General features: G+C 46.9%; 2 protein-coding genes across 6 annotated transcripts in view; one reads left to right on the top strand and one right to left on the bottom strand.

Annotated features, from left to right (window-relative positions):
* Positions 1-392: 392 nt before the first annotated feature.
* On the bottom strand, positions 393-9,457 carry LOC139402066 (far upstream element-binding protein 2-like). 5 transcript variants are annotated; one of them, XR_011633196.1, is made up of 19 exons: positions 9,257-9,443; positions 8,543-8,648; positions 8,345-8,404; positions 7,019-7,055; positions 6,796-6,854; positions 6,590-6,661; positions 6,429-6,486; positions 6,067-6,238; positions 5,679-5,777; positions 5,401-5,508; positions 5,155-5,257; positions 4,891-5,003; positions 4,119-4,430; positions 3,803-3,906; positions 3,575-3,654; positions 2,818-3,039; positions 2,299-2,474; positions 942-2,094; positions 393-824 (listed from the first exon to the last, which is right to left on the bottom strand). XR_011633196.1 is itself a non-coding variant. In XM_071146156.1 (18 exons), exons 1-18 carry the CDS (start codon positions 9,380-9,382, stop codon positions 2,086-2,088), a joined length of 2,016 nt encoding a protein of 671 aa, XP_071002257.1. In that variant the 5' UTR covers positions 9,383-9,457; the 3' UTR covers positions 393-2,085. The 5 variants fall into 5 exon arrangements, 4 of the variants coding, with proteins under 4 accessions (XP_071002257.1, XP_071002258.1, XP_071002259.1 ...); XM_071146156.1 differs by having other exon boundaries at positions 393-2,094; positions 9,257-9,457; XM_071146157.1 differs by having other exon boundaries at positions 393-2,094; positions 9,222-9,430.
* Positions 9,339-16,222, top strand: part of LOC139402067 (ATPase family AAA domain-containing protein 5-like) — a 24,843-nt gene continuing 17,959 nt past the window's right edge. Inside the window, exons 1-10 of the mRNA XM_071146160.1 lie at positions 9,339-9,706; positions 10,584-10,646; positions 10,763-12,498; positions 12,826-12,916; positions 13,048-13,206; positions 13,487-13,625; positions 14,050-14,116; positions 14,240-14,421; positions 14,719-14,867; positions 14,988-15,459. Of these exons, the coding sequence (XP_071002261.1) occupies positions 9,704-9,706; positions 10,584-10,646; positions 10,763-12,498; positions 12,826-12,916; positions 13,048-13,206; positions 13,487-13,625; positions 14,050-14,116; positions 14,240-14,421; positions 14,719-14,867; positions 14,988-15,459 (3,061 nt within the window). The 5' untranslated portion in view covers positions 9,339-9,703. The remainder of the gene's footprint in view (positions 9,707-10,583; positions 10,647-10,762; positions 12,499-12,825; positions 12,917-13,047; positions 13,207-13,486; positions 13,626-14,049; positions 14,117-14,239; positions 14,422-14,718; positions 14,868-14,987; positions 15,460-16,222) is intronic.

The following is a 16,222-nucleotide window of genomic DNA, read 5'->3' as shown; positions in this document are numbered from 1 at the left end:
CTTGTTCTCAACTTGCCTACCTGGTTACATAAAGGTGAAATAAATAATAAATAAAATATGCAAAGTCACTTTAACTATACATTCATGTACATACTTCCTCAATCAACCCGACTAACCGGTGCCTGTATGTAGCCTCGCTGCTGTTATTTTTCAGTCTTTTTATTTCTTGACTTAACTATTGTTCACCTAATAGCTTTTTTGCACTGTTGGTTAGAGCCTGTAAGTAAGCATTTCACTGTAAGATCTACACCTGTTGTATTTGGCGCACGTGACAAACTTTGATTTGTTTGACCGATGCGCCACTCCGGATCCCAAACACTAGTCTTGCACCTTGATAAAGCATTATGGAACACACTAACTGAAACAAAACTGGACACACAAGTTAACAAATGTTGACTTTTCACCCTTTTAATTCAACAGAATATTGCTGCTGGTGGTCATTTTATTCACAATACCAACACTGTGCCTTGCAAAATGCAGACTCCAATACAGTGCCCAAGCTGCCATTCTTCCTCAAGAGTTAGTGATTCAACATGTCTGGGTCATGTTCATTTGGGCACACAGTACCAAAACGGTTTGCAACAGAAAATGTGCACTTATTGGACAAGTCCAGGTAGTCCCTCCCTGTTTCAGTCTGTTAGTCCCTTATGAATACAACACTGAGGTTAACAACCTCAACAACCATAAATTGCCATCTTACTCATGACTTCAACCATAGCGTATTCCAGTGCAACCATAACTCACTCTGAATAGGGCCAGGAGTTTTTCCCTGACCAGGGACCCTAGTTAGGGTTGCAAAATTCTGTGAACTTTCAATAAATTCCCTGGTTTTCCAGAAATTCGAGTTGGAGGATTCTGGATTTCCTGCTTATTTCCTCCTGATTCTTGGAATCCTCCTACTGGTATTTCAGGGAATTTATTGAAAGTTCCTGGAATTCTGCAAGCAGCCCCGTTTAAAGCCTATAACTATGGCCAAAGGTTTTTCCCTGGGCAGGGATAACGCCTGTCCCCAATGACCATCAGAAGGTGATCTAACTGGTGGGAGGTCAGGACGTCTTTTATTGGAACTTTATTCAAAACAATTGAAAAATAAAAAACAAAAACGTACAATGTAGAAGACCGTGTCACAGATCAAGGAAAAGTAAAACTTCTAACACCATTCGTCTCCCGTGCAACAGGTTGAGTTAAACAGACTAGTGTTATGGGATGTATGCAGTAGGTAACTTCCCACTGTAGATGTACCCGTGGTTATGTTAACTAGCATTCCACAATCACTGAAGTCTTCCGCTGTGCAAACACACAAAGACACTCATACAGACACTCACGTTTATCGTAACTTGTGGGGACACATTCTAAATACTGTAGTCACACACACACAGAGAAAACAAAAATATAATTCACGGAACATAAAATCAAAACCAAAGCTCAAAATGTATGAAGACCAAGCAACTTAGGCGATGGGAATGTTCCAAATGAAGGAGAAATCAAACTACCAAGCAACTAAAATAATCACCTTCAAAAGCAAAACCTCCCACTCTTAATCATTTTACCATTAACGTCATTGATTGTAATCTTTAGAAATCAATGTTAATTTCAGTAAATGCAGTATTAGTAGTGTAGGACTAGAAGGAAGTCACTTGAATAGACAGTTTGGCTGTGGTAAATACAATTAAAAAGGGGAAAGTGGGATTTCATTGGGTGAGTGATGAGCATTTCCGGAAGTAAATCTGGCTTTCATGGTTTCGAGTTCAAATCTCCCAAGTTCATGTTTTTATTGACAGATAAAACAAGGGAAGATTTCAGGGAACCAAAGTGAAAGATAACAGTCCCTAGAAATCCATCCCATTATTCAGCTCCCAGGCAAAGCAATAGTTTGTTCTCTTCGCATATTTATTTAAACAAGTGGTGAGTTGGATGGGGAAAGGGGAGGGACAGGGAAAGGACTGCCAGCTCAGAATCCCTTCAGAACAAAAAATATATTATTTTTTATTTATTTTTTAAATGGCCCGGATTCTGTTGACTGGTTGGGTTAAGTGGTAGTAGCCTTTCTTTATTCTCGCTCTTTATGAGTCTCAGCCGAGCCTCTCACTGTGTCTGGAGAGAAAGAACAGAGTAAGAGTACAGAGTCAGAGAACCACAACAACCAGTAACATCTTCAGCCTGGATGCCAAAAACAGACTGCAACCCAGGCCAGTACACCTCAGGACAGAACGCACACACCTAGGCAACATACAACACACAACTTGTTAGACATACACATCTGAGAACTGTCACAGTACACTCAGGGTGTAACTTTACCTGCTGGCCTTGCTGAGGGGTAGCAGGCTGTCCTGGGGCCTGTCCTGTTTGGCCGTAGTAAGCAGCCTGCTGCCTGTAGTACTCTGCCCAGGCTGCACTGTAGTCCTGCTGGCCTCCACCTGGGGCTGCTGGGGCACCTGCTGCTCCTGGCCCTGCTGCAGAGCCTTCTGCCTGGGCTAGGGGAGCAGAGGAGAGGGGTCTTATGGATGAAGAAGAGATATGCTATGATCGACAAGGTTAACATGAAAGATTCATGTTCTTAAAGCACTGGTTCACTTCAAAATTAAAGTTTGTCAGATGATTTTAGACCTTGAAAGTAATCTAAAGTCAAGCGTAGTCAACAGCCCACAACAGTAGAGACAGCTATACGCCTCGATACAAAATGACATGGGAAAGATAGACACGGTCTAAAATGACTAAATTAGACAGTGCCCATCTTTCCTATTCTAAGAGGGAAACAACTGCCATCTTTCCTCCTGTGGTGTTATTCTAGTAACTATAGTGGACCAGTGGTCTCACCAACACCCATCTTCTTGTAGTATTCCTCCCAGGCCTTGGTGTAGTCAGGCTGGCCCCCAGGGGTCTGGCTGGCCTGGGGCTGGTCTCCAGGTGCTGGGCCACCAGCGGTAGGGTTGGTGGGGGGCTGGCCGGGCCCTGCTCCCCCTGGCTGCCCTCCCTGGTAGTACTGGCCATAATAGGCTGCCCAGGCTGCGTTAGGGTCCGCGGCACCGGCTGCCTTGCCTAAAAAAGATGGCAGTTGGAGGTGAGGTCCTCATAGGGCTGAGCGTGCCCTGCTATCTGCCTGTGCTTAGAAACCAGGGGACAGAGAGAGATAGGGGGAGTTATTATCAATAGCCAACACAGAAAGACATTCTCCCATCACAGATGATTTTGATAATAGTTGCAGGGTTATGTACCACTAAAAGCTAGCCTGGCCCCAGTTTGTGCTGTACTCCTATGGACATTGTGACACCAGACAATGGAGTTGGCAAGAGAGCAGAAACATATCTGGGACCAGGCTAACTAAAACCTGCTCTCTGTTGTAACCACTGTTTTGAGATGACAAGGAGATAAAACTATATAGTAGGAAACCCCAAAAGAGACCACTGGTAGGCTGGATGGAGTTGACTCCATATTGCTTTCCCTTTCTCAGTCTTTTCAAATAAGTGATTACAGCGAGAGAAAACATTGGGAGGCCATTGAAAGTTATAGTTCCAATGTAACCATTTCCTGTCCACAGTGAGGGTCTGAAAGTTCAATGTTGCAGGTCACTCACTGGGGTCGTGGGTTACTTGGGGCTGCCACTGCTGGTAGGTGTTGCCCCAGCCCTGTGGGGGGTAGCCATGAAGACCTCCACTTGAGAGGGATAGAGAAAACCCAGTTACTAATCAGTAGACTTCCATTGGTCCAATCAATGATTGTATCGTTGTAATGTAACATTTTAGCCAGTAGAGGCCTGTAAAAGCCAGAGTTTGGGATGACTACATTTCCAGTCTCCACTCACTGTGGTCCAGGGGCTCCTGGGGGTCCTGGGTTGTAGGGACCAGGATTATAGGGACCCATGGGGCCTGGTCCACCAGGACCTGGACAAACAGGACAGAGGGGACCCTGGAAAGCACAACCAGTTAGATGCATGGACATGAATGTTCACATCTATGGTGAAAAGACTGAAAGCAACTCAATTGCCAGTTTGACTCCATTGATTGTGCGTTGAAGCAATCATGTCCATTTCCCCAAATGAGTTTCCCAACACCACAAACCCATCCATCCATCCATCCTTCAGCCCTTTCCTCCTTACCCTGAGCAGGAACCCTGCATACCTCGATCTTGTCCTCGATGAGCTGCTTGGCGTGATCTATCTGCTGCGGAGAGCCTCGAATGACAAAGAGCTTGAAGTTAGGGTCCCCGTTGGGGGGCAGCTGGCGGGAGATCTCCACAAAGGCCCCAGTCTGCTGGTTGATGGCCTTGATGTTCTCCCCGCCCCGTCCGATCACCAGGCCACACTTGTGGGCCGGAATGGAGAAAGTCATCTCCCCTCCTCCACCACCAGGGGGACCCCAGCTCCCCTGGTCCCCTCTGCTGCGGCCCCTGCCGCCACCACTCGGGGACATGCCTGGAGGCCCGGGAGGACCCTGAGAAGGAAGGAGGGTGGAAGAGAGAGAGAGAGAAAAGGAGGGTGGAAGAGAGAGAGAGAAAGGAGGGTGGATGAGAGAGAGAGAAAAGGGTCTTAATACAATTTATATTTAAGTCCTGGTCCTGGACGTCAGAAAGTCAGTTTGTTTAAAATGAAGATATTTACCTCCTAATAACAGTAATGTACTGAATGGGGAATTATGGGAATGCTCTCGGACTATCATTTGTCTAGGTTATGGAGTCCATTTGTTTACAATGTTCCATTTGTTTACAATGTTCCAGTGGTTCACTAAATGTGTTGAATGTTGTATGTTCCACAAGGCACAGCATCATGGCAGCTCTAATACACTTGTATGTAAACAGTTCCAAGCTGGCATGTGAGCAGTGGCTGTTTTTCAGATACTCTACGTGTGTGTGTGTGTGTGTGTGTGTGTGTGAGGTATGTACCCCCTGTCCTACCTCCTCTCTGACCCTGATGCTCTGCAGTAGCTCCTGGATGATCTGGGCAGCATTGTCACAGCAGTCTGGTGGGCCCATGATGTGGGCTATCTTATCAGGACCTGTGCCATCATCTGCAACGACAGGACATTTCCTCTGAGACTTGTGCAACACCACAACCAGAATGTAGAGCTTGTTAGTAGACACCACACAACTTGTGAGTAAACCGTGTAAATGAGTCGAGTAAAAGTAGTTCATACGACATGACTATGAAACGTTATATACCTGGTTTAAACTGTATCCTAACTCCTGCGTCGTTCTGAATCTTCTTGATCATCTCCCCGTTGCGACCAATCACCACCCCGACAGAGTGTCGTGGCACTGGAACCTAGCCAATCAGAGAGCAGGTTAGACAGCGCCAAATAGATTAGACTGATAGCTATAGGAAGGTGCTCACTCTCATACAAATAAAACCTGTGATGGGGAATGTGAGTCCCTCTCCACACACACACACACCTCCCTCTCACTTACGTCCATGGCTCCCCCACCTCCCCCCATGCGGGAGCCATACTCGTTCCTGTCTCCGAAGCCAGGCTGATCCCTCTCCCTCAGTATCTCCTGCACCAACTCCATGGCTTGCTGGGCAGACCCACAGGACACATTTTCTAATTCAAACAACTTTATGAAGTCTCCTCAGGGAGAACAGCATTAGCACATCAAAAGTTGCTACCAAATCCCCCATCTGCAGAGCTGCAGTACAGCATGCCAATTCAATATGGGATGCAGATTGTAGCAAGGCCTTGTGTTACCTCCACTTTGTATGGCTCCCCGATGATGCGCAGGGGCTTGTCCATGTTGGGTCCCTGAGACGCGTCCTGAATCAGGATCATCTTCACTCCTGCTCGCTCCTGTCAACGCCGCAGACAGACAGCATGGTCAGCTCTGCTCAACCAACTGATGGCAATGATTCACTCAACTCTCACTCACATGGCCCATGAAACACTTGTGTAATGACATACGAGATTTTCCTGCTTATATTTATTTATTGCTCTGTAGATTTAACAACCCAAAAAATGATTTGCATGACTGCACACATCAGCCTGTTTGCGATGAAACTGTCAATATCTCAAAACACACACGTCAATGTGTTGTGGAACACTTCTCTGGCTACTGGTGAGGCCGACTGTTTGTATATACCTGTAGCTGTTTGATGGTCTCCCCTCCCTTGCCGATGATGAGGCCAGCCTTGCCTGCGGGAATCATCATCTCCTGCCCTGAGCCACTCTGTCCATTGGTCGCCTCGTGGAAGGATGAGGGGGGCGTGCCCCTCCCCCGAGACACAATCTCATCCAATAAAATCTTGGCTTTCCTAGTCAGAGGGGAAGAGCGAGAGGGGTGGGTCAGCTCAACTGATGAGTGCAACAGCACACATTAATAGTGGAACTACAGAGATATGCCATACATAAAGATAGCGCTGTGTAAATTCAGTGGCTAGAGGTGAACAGCATCTTGTGATAACAATACAAAATGTCACAATTAGCTAGTAGGATCTCACTTACTGTATGGAGTCTGGGGACCCTGTGAGAGAGACACTCCTCTCTGGTAAACCTCCACTGTCTGAAAACAACCAACAGTCAATTACACACACACACGAAGAGAGTTCAACTATAGCTCTGGTTCTAACCATTGACTATAAAGGCCACACTTGCCAGTCCCTCACCTGAGGCTATCTGAACCTTGCAGCCTGATTCCTGCTGGATCTTGTTGATCTGTTCTCCGCCCCGGCCAATGACTGGAGGAGAGGAAGAGGGGAGAGCTGTTAGTTTTATTGATTCTGATGTTCATGATGAGTCCAGTAATGTTCAAATTCAACACATGAACACAAAAAAACTAATCCGGTGACCATGTTGGAGAAAGTGCACTTACTGAGTCCCACCATTCCATCAGGAACACTGTACTCCTCTGAGGTGGTTGTGAGCCTGGCACTGTGGGAGAGAGAAGCCAAGCACAACAGTTCGTTATCCAAATCGTCAACATATTGTCACCATTAATCTTCTGCTGAAGAACTAATTCCAATCACCTATTCCTATTCCACTTCATTTTAGAGATCTACTTGGATTGTTATGGATTAATTATGCTAATGACTTACCTCTGCTGGGCCAGTGCTGCCAGTTGGGCTCCGATAGCTGTAAAAGGAAAGAGAGAAAGAAAGATATATAGAGAGAGGACAGGACTCAGATTACTGACACACTGAAAAATGAGGACAAGACAAACACAGGTGATGCTCACAGTGACAGACCAGGGGAGAGGGGCCGGATAGTACAGACACCGACCAGGGGAGAGGGGCCGGATAGTACAGACACCGACCAGGGGAGAGGGGCCGGATAGTACAGACACCGACCAGGGGAGAGGGGCCGGATGGTACAGACACCGACCAAGGGGAGAGGGGCCGGATGGTACAGACACCGACCAGGGGAGAGGGGCCGGATGGTACAGACACCGACCAGGGGAGAGGGGCCGGATGGTACAGACACCGACCAGGGGAGAGGGGCCGGATGGTACAGACACCGACCAGGGGAGAGGGGCCGGATGGTACAGACACCGACCAGGGGAGATGGGCCGGATGGTACAGACACCGACCAGGGGAGAGGGGCCGGATGGTACAGACACCGACCAAGGGAGAGGGGCCGGATAGTACAGACACCGACCAGGGAAGAGGGTTTGGATAGTACAGACACCGACCAGGGGAGAGGGGCTGGGTAGTACAGACACCGACCAAGGAAGAGGGGCGAAACAGTACTGACACAGAACAGGGGCCGGACAGTACAGACACCGACCAGGGGAGAGGGTTTGGATAGTACAGACACCGACCAGGGAAGAGGGTTTGGATAGTACAGACACCGACCAGGGGAGAGGGGCCGGGTAGTACAGACACCGACCAAGGAAGAGGGGCGAAACAGTACTGACACAGAACAGGGGCCGGACAGTACAGACACCGACCAGGGGAGAGGGTTTGGATAGTACAGACACCGACCAGGGAAGAGGGTTTGGATAGTACAGACACCGACCAGGGGAGAGGGTTTGGATAGTACAGACACCGACCAGGGGAGAGGGTTTGGATAGTACAGACACCGACCAGGGGAGAGGGTTTTGGATAGTACAGAGACCGACCAGGGGAGAGGGTTTGGATAGTACAGACACCGACCAGGGGAGAGGGTTTGGATAGTACAGACACCGACCAGGGGAGAGGGTTTGGATAGTACAGACACCGACCAGGGAAGAGGGTTTGGATAGTACAGACACCGACCAGGGGAGAGGGGCCGGGTAGTACAGACACCGACCAAGGAAGAGGGGCGAAACAGTACTGACACAGAACAGGGGCCGGACAGTACAGACACCGACCAGGGGAGAGGGTTGACATTCCTGTAAGAGCAGGTTTTGTAGGTAGTAGGAGACATGAGGAAGAGCAACTTACAGAGAGCTGTGGCTGAGTCCACATCACTCTGTGGAGCCATTTTCTTGCTCTCAGGTTGATCTGTGGGAAGAAAAAAACAAGTAAACAAAGGTTGAATCTGATCTCACAATAATCTGTGTGCACACACTCCAGTTATCAGACGTTCACATGGGCAGTGGCCCTTTCACAGTCCCCAGCAGTGTGTGTGTGTGTGTGTACCTGGGTCCTCCAGCTGTCGTTTCTGTGCTGTGAAGGGAAAGACGTCTGGTGCATTGATGTTGTTCATAGGGGCTACCCCTGCACATTCACCAATCTTGGCAGCAATCTGATGCACAAAAGTTGAAGTCACTTGAACACATAACAGATATTCAAAGAGCGATGACATGATGAGAATGTCTGATTTATTTGTGCTGGTCCTGGGTATTAACTAACGTTGATAAGCAACTTCAAATATTACATGAGATGCTAATTGTTTGTTAGCGGAATGATGGTAATTCAACTCAAGCGGGCAAACTTAACAGTGTTGGCTGGCTAGCTGAGGATATATACTTTGTTGGGAATGCACTCAAAAACACAGACACGCTGAGGGCTCGAAGCCTGCTTGTCCATCATCAGGACTTTGTCTTTGCATGCAGCAGAAGCAGCCAGCTCTCAACAACACAACAACATTGGGAGACGGCGAACATTGGTAACAACATCATAACGGTATTTCTGCAGTGGCACGTCAACTGGGTCTTCAAATTCACTTGACTTATAAACGTTAACTAGAGAGCTATAATAATCATAACTGCCAACAGTATTGATTGGTCGCCAAACATAGTCAGCCAGCTTTGCAAGCTAACAACCACGAAACAAGAAAATAGTCACATTTTCTTCACCCCTTCCCAGTGGCACTCACGCGCATAGCTACACTGCCTCCCGCTTCTGTCTCACCTGCCGGGCCCGTTGTACCGCGTCTGCAAAGGCATCTTTTTTTATTCCACCACCGTTACCGATAGCTAGATGTCCGCCGAGAGGAGCTCCAGCCCCGGGTGCCGGTACCGAGCTGTACTCCGACATATTTGCGGAGGGAAGATAGAAGAAAATACGAAAGTTAAAGTGGTGTTTAGGCCAGGACAGACTGCGCAGGAGCGGAAAGTCAGACGATCAAATATTCCGGAGGGGAAAGCAACCGGAGATGGAGCACTGAGAGCGGGAGCAAGGTTTAGATGACTTTTCTACAAATAATGTAAAAACATAAGGTTATAATTACATTATCTGAAGACACTTTATTACAAAATATGAGTTTCAACCCCCAACGTTTCGGAACATTTTGAAGATAACTTTTGTCAAAGGCAGTCAAAATAACCTTCACATCTTCCGTCTGTGCCTATACGGTTTATGGTCTGTGCACTGATCAGAGTATGCATTTGTAGTAGCTGTCATAATTTCCACCTGTACAGTACATTTATTAGCAAACCTTGATGGATCATCACTAATACAACAATGAATAACATCTACTTCACTCTCATTTATTTCAAAACTAGACAGCAGTGGGTTGATCTTTGATCTGCTTTTTGTTTAGAAACAACTGCTACTTATTTACAATATCACGTGGGGTGGAGCCTTGCAGTCCAAACATCAACAACTGTTCGTGACGTGTACATGTTCTGCCACTGTGAGTGGTGGAGTTGGTGACGCTAACGCGCAAGTCAATTTGGCGCCCTTTGGGCTAGACGAGTCAGGCGGGATTTTTGGAAGACTGAAGCCAAACCTCCAGTGTACCCAAAATATGGAATTATTTTTTATATGTGTGTTTAATTCGTCGTTAATATCTAGAATTTACTTTGCAGTTACATGTTAAAACTTCGTTGTAGTTTCGTTAAGCGTTTTGGGCAGCTTGCTAGCCGACTATTTTCCAACTAAGGTTAGCCATGTCATCCAACAATAGTCGGATATAGCTAGCTAGCTAGCTAGATAGATATTATATTAAGATATTTATTTCCCTAGACAGACAGTTAGATAGCAAGCTATCAACTTTGCCACACAATGACAGTTCGCGTAGCTTAGAGGTTGTGTCTTCTAGAGGGATCAAGGAGAAGAGCTGGTAAGTTGTGTTCTTTTGTTTTAGCTTACTACCACATCCACCATTGATCTACAGTTGCCGCTTTTAAGGTTAACTGACTACTACTAGTGAGTAGGTAAGTTACCTAAGTACTTAACTGAACCAGAATGCACCAACTAGTTAGTCACTGCAACTAAAACCATTTAATTATTTTAGGTCAGTGAAATTATGGCTGGTGTCGTTGCTATGGCATCTGTCATTGAAGATTTTGAAACTCAGGTATGTCCAACCAAATTCCATCTGTCTACACTAGCCTGTGTCAACGCATTGGATATATTTTTTAAATTGCATAGTTTTAATAATAGAGAGCGTAATCGTCGCACCTTGTTTTACAGCCATGCAAGAGATCATGCAAAGATGCCCATGCTCCTCCTGTCAAGATGATCACAAACTACTTTTCCCCTGTGCCCAAGCCCATGGAGAAACCATTCTCCCCACCCAGGTCCAACAACATCATGGATTACTTCAGCCGGAAGACCACACCAGTTAGAGAGAAAGGTAGTACCCCAGAGCAGACTAAGGAGAACCGCCTGGGGCCCCAGCCCTCTGAATCACCAGCCAGCCTAGACAGCCCTGTGAGGCTGCCGGCCAAGCCCCGTCAGAAACAGGGCAGGAAGCCCAGCAAAGTTGCCCGGCAGTTACAGGAGACTGATGCTGATGTAGGTTCCACTGAGACGGAGGAGTGTGTGGTCTTAGAGGGGCCAGGAGATGAGGGCAACGTAGTGAGCAGCAGCTGTGGCTTCCTGGGTAGTGACACAGCTGCCCTGCTGGCCCAGTTCAGTGCTGATGCTGGCATGGCTGGAGACACCTGTGGTAAGAATGACCATGGCGCGGCATGTCCTGAGAAGGCTCAGAAAGACCATCATCCCAAGGTGCACTCTAAAAAAAGGGCTCCTCTGAAGAAAAAGGAAAGTCGCGACGGTTCTCCCAAAATTCCTAGAAAAGACAAGGTGACTGTCAGTAAGGCTAAAGCCAAGCAGCAGGGGGATAAGGAAACAGAGGAGTATGTGCCCGAGGTCCAGGAGGCTGAGCTCTCATTGTGTGATGCAAGCTTAGAGGTGAACGTGGGAGAGGCGTCTCAGTTGAACGGGAGCACCGTCACCATCTCCTTTGAGGACTTCCTGCAGACTCAGGGCCAGGGAGAGGAGAAAGTGGGAGAGAAAAGCAGAGTTGACCCGGAGCCAGAAGACACGTTGGATGTACCCAAAGCCAAAGAGCTTTGTCCCCTGCAGATATCTCCTCGAACCCTCACCATCCAAGCTGAGGTGCACACCATTTCCCCCGGCCACGAGCCAGTCCTGGTTGCAGAGAAAAATATTGCCTCCATCTTCTCCAGGGAAAAAAAAGGGAGCCTAGCACCTGTAGTGGTGAAGACTGCTTCCTTTCCTCATCCCCAGTCTAGACTGGAGCTGCTGCCTGCCCCCAAAAGGAGGTCCAACGTGGTCCTGCAGGAGGAGGACCTGGAGCTCAGTGTCGTTGAGTCTGAATCATCCACTCCCAAGTGCAGCCAGACTGAGCGGAAGCAGTTCATGAGTGCTTTCAAGCAGCCAGCCAAGCCCGGCAAGGGCCCTGGGAAGCAGCCTGTGGACAAGGCCTTGGGGGAGGCTGTGGAGGAGGAGAACCACTCTGCTGCCCCAACAGAGGAGCAGCCAGGTAAAAATGCAGCTAAGAAGAAACCGCAGAGACGAGGGAGGAAGAAGGCCTTGGAGCAGGAGTCAGTTCCCTCACCCGCGGCACAAGAAGACCATGTTCCCATGGAGACTGACGCTGTGGAGACTGATTCTAAACCCAAAGGGGAGTCCAACACTGAGGCTAAACCTGAAGCAGAGCCCACCCCCTCCACACCAACAACAGTCAGGAGGTCCACCAGAGAAGCCCCTTGCAGGCAGACACCTGTTGTTGATCCAGTAACCCCAGTGAGGAAAACAAAAAAAGAAAGAGTGAAAGATGTTGCAGCAGTCACCGTGGACTGCCCTGTCCAGATGTCCACCCCGAAGTCAGACAAGTCCAGACACAGGCTGTTCAGAGCACAGATGGTCTGTCCACCAGACAAGACAGGAAGTCCCATCAGGTGAGGGATGGCCAAGATGTCTTTAAGCATAGTTTTTAATTGTCTCGCTTGTGCATCCTGTTGGTCAGTAACAGAGAGGCAATAGGTTTGGACATAGATTGACTCGTCCACAATGGAGGCCTGTCCCTAGTCTGGACACTGTTTTAAAGGCAGGACGATACATTACTACAGTCAGACAGTAGTGCCTTAGCTTCATGCTGACTTTGTAATATCTAGTTTGCATTGTATATGTTTGAAAATAAAAAAATTGGGCATTTCATTTGTTTTTGCTGTTTTGACTACCTTTGCAGAAACTATTATCATTTTATTCTTACCTTGAACCTTCAGGATGAAATTTACAAGAGTCGTCTTCCGAAGCTCTGCATCAAAGTCTGAGGGTGGAAGTGATTTTGAAATATTAAGTCCCCTAGCCACTAAGGTAATTATAGCCTCTGTTTTTATCAGTTGGAATATGAAACCGATGTTTTGAAATAGCAACTATAATTCAGCACACACTTTCCTTTCACTTGTAGTTTTTCTTCTTAAACTCATTTGAATCCTCTTGATCAGGAATCCAATGCATCGAAAAAGAGAAAAAAGGCAAAGAAGTTGGTGAAGAAAGCCCGGGAGATACAGCAGAGTAAAAAGGCCTCAGCGGATAAGGAGGGTCAGAGGTCTTTCCGACGCTCCACCCGGAGCCAGGGCAAGAAGAGCTACAATGAAGATGAGGTACACTACAGTTCTAATGACATTTCAGTTAAAGATTGTAGGCTTTTCCTTACTTGGGAGAAGATGTTCTACTCTGGCTCAGTATGTAGTTGTACTCTACAATTCATGCTCCATTGATAACAATTGTCATATTAGAGATGATGCATGTACTTTTCAATACACCTGACTATCTTGTTTCCTGTCCATTTCTCCAACTGTGAGACGAAGCACAAGTACAGAAAGGCTTTGTTTCATAGATAACCCGCTAAACCTTTATTTTTGCGAACCACTGTTTGTGCAGAACTCAGTGGTTTGGGTGGAGGATAGCCAGGATGGCTCTGCTCTGACTGCCAAGGAGAAGGGAACAGCTCAGAAACGCAGTCTAAATGATGTATTGGGGAAAAAAGCACCTGCCAGCAAGGGGGCCAATAATCCAGCAGGTACTTTATCACTGTTAACTGAAGTCGTAACATGATTATAGAAAACATCTATCATTTGCTCACCCTGAAGTGTTCTGGCTACAGGATGTACACAGGCTGCAGTTATTTTTTAGAAAGGGAATTTTTGACATTGCACAATTTATTTTCAAAGCCTGGAGGAGAAGGGGAAGTGTATTATTTGTGTAGCGTGACAAGGTGAAAGCCGTACTTTGTTATGATTGTTAATTAAGCATTTCATTGTTTGAAGCATTACATTTGTTAAATGTCATTTGTATTTTGTGTAGACATACTTGATGAAATCTTGTCTTATATGGGCTGAGTACCAATTGCTGTATGACTATGATTTTATTTATTTTTGGTATATGTATGTATTGAAGGACACTAACATTAATGTTTTGTGTATTTTTTTTTTTACCTTCCAAAGTGGCTCCCATGTTCCTTGGGAAAAAAGCACAGAGGACATCAGTCATATCCATCTTTGATGATCGCAGGTACACTTATTACAGACTTGCAGCTTATTACCAATAACACTGTTTGGTCTATAGTCAACATTTTTGCAGACCTCAACAAGACCTTTGACCTTACACCCCTAATGTGGCTCTTACCCCTTCTAGCTGTGATGCTTCAGAGAACTCTCAGGATGATGAACAGTTCCGAGCCCGCAGAGAGTTCCTGAAGAGTGGCCTCCCAGAGTCCTTCAAGAAGCAGATAGCCAAAACCGTTGCCACCAATGAGGCCTACGCAGTCTCCTGCTCCTCCTTCCAGCCCGTAGTGCACGTGCTGCAGGCGTCACAGGGTGTGTGTTTTCTCCTTGCTAGCTCTGTCCCTTCCATCCAAGTGTTCTTATTAGTTGTATAAAGCAGAAGGGGTGCCACTCACTGATGTTTAGATGTTTTGAATGGACATTTTTACTAAGGTAAATCTTAAGCAACTGATAGATAATGAGTGTGCACTGCACTGAGATTTTTATTAAATAATTAGTGTGCCATAACTGGGATTTGAACTGGAAACCTTAGCCTTTTCAGCGTGCTTCCTGCTCAAGTGTTCCCTCTGTGTTCTCCATCTAATTACGTTTTTCTTGGCCCTTGGACAGAGTGTCCTCTCTGGAGTCTACCATGGCCTGTTTCTCCTCGCTTACACTTCCTGAAGGAGCTTCGATGTCTACCATCAAACCAGCTTCCATCCCTCGATAGTTCCACTTGCTGTAAGACTGAGCCAGCATCCAGAGCGCACACTGAAAGGGTATGTTGTAATATTATTTTACACATTTCATATTTCACTGGTAATATCCCATGTAATATTTACTGGTGTAGTTTTGTTTGTTAATCAACTTTAGATAACTGAATAATTTGTTCTGAACAGGGGTCTGGCTGGCGAGAAGATTTCTCTGAGCCCATTCGTAAGCTCCTAATGGAGGAGATCAGTGCATCCAACCCTCCTTTCCCCGTCCAGCGGTTTCTCACACGCTTCCTGAAAAGGCGGGCGGACCACCTCCAGGAATGCACAGCTTCAGAGGCAGACCCCAGTACCAAACTTGCCAGCAGTGCCCCAGCATCAACAGAGCCTGTGGGGAGAAAGAGGAAGAGAGTGGAAGAGGGTGAGGGGGCCGTGGGAAAGGTGGCCAAGAAGCAGATGTCCAGGAGGTCGGAGAAGAAGATCATTGTGATCGACGGGGACACCATCTCCCCCGAACCTGAGCCACCCAGGAGGGGAGGGCGAGGGAGGAGGCGCAAGCAACAGGAGAATGAGGAGATGAAAACACCACTCCCCTACCAAAAGGACCCTGTGGTACTCCTGGAGGATTCACCACTGGCTAGCAACTCTGTCAAAGATGGTAAGAGGGCAAATAAGAAATGATTTCTCTGTAAAAACCTCTTAAAAACCTCTTCTCTGTAAAAACCTCAGTATCTGTGGTAGCTGAAACATGGCCTTTCAGTTAGATGCTTAAATGTGCTTCCTTTTCATAACATTACAAAATACATTTTTGAATAGTCTTTAGTACCGTAATTGCTGGACTATAAGCCGCTACTTTATTCCCACACTTTGAACCTCGCGGTTTATACAATGACGTGGCTAATTTATGGATTTTTCCCGCTTTCACAAGATTCATGCCGCCGCCAAAAAACTGAGCACCGTCACATAATGTGACGTAAATCGAGCGCGCTCAAACTTCCCATCATTCTGATTACGGTAGTCATTTTGTCACCCTCATCATGGCAAAGACACGGAGAAATGCATATGATGCAGCTTTCAAGTTGAAGGCGATCGATCTGGCTGTTGGAAAAAGAAATAGAGCTGCTGCATGGGAGCTTGGCCTTAATGAGTCGATTATAAGACTTTGTAAACAGCAGCGTGAGGAACTGACTCAGTGCAAAAAGACAACAAACCTTTCAGAGGGAAGAAAAGCAGATGGCCCAAAGTATTTGCAGCCACTCGACATCAGCGTAAATCGTGCATTTAAGGTGGCGCTCCGTGTTCAGTGGGAGGCTTGGATGACAAGTGGGGAGAAATCCTTCACTAAAACTGGCAGACTTGCCCATAAGTTGCTCTTTGCATGCGAAGAGCAACTTATGGGTCTGCTGACAGCGTGGAGCATT

This window comes from Oncorhynchus clarkii, unplaced genomic scaffold (assembly GCF_045791955.1).
Source record: "Oncorhynchus clarkii lewisi isolate Uvic-CL-2024 unplaced genomic scaffold, UVic_Ocla_1.0 unplaced_contig_617_pilon_pilon, whole genome shotgun sequence".
NCBI lineage: Eukaryota > Metazoa > Chordata > Actinopteri > Salmoniformes > Salmonidae > Oncorhynchus > Oncorhynchus clarkii.
Note: the sequence above shows the minus strand (reverse complement) of the source record. Positions and strands in the feature narration are given on the sequence as shown.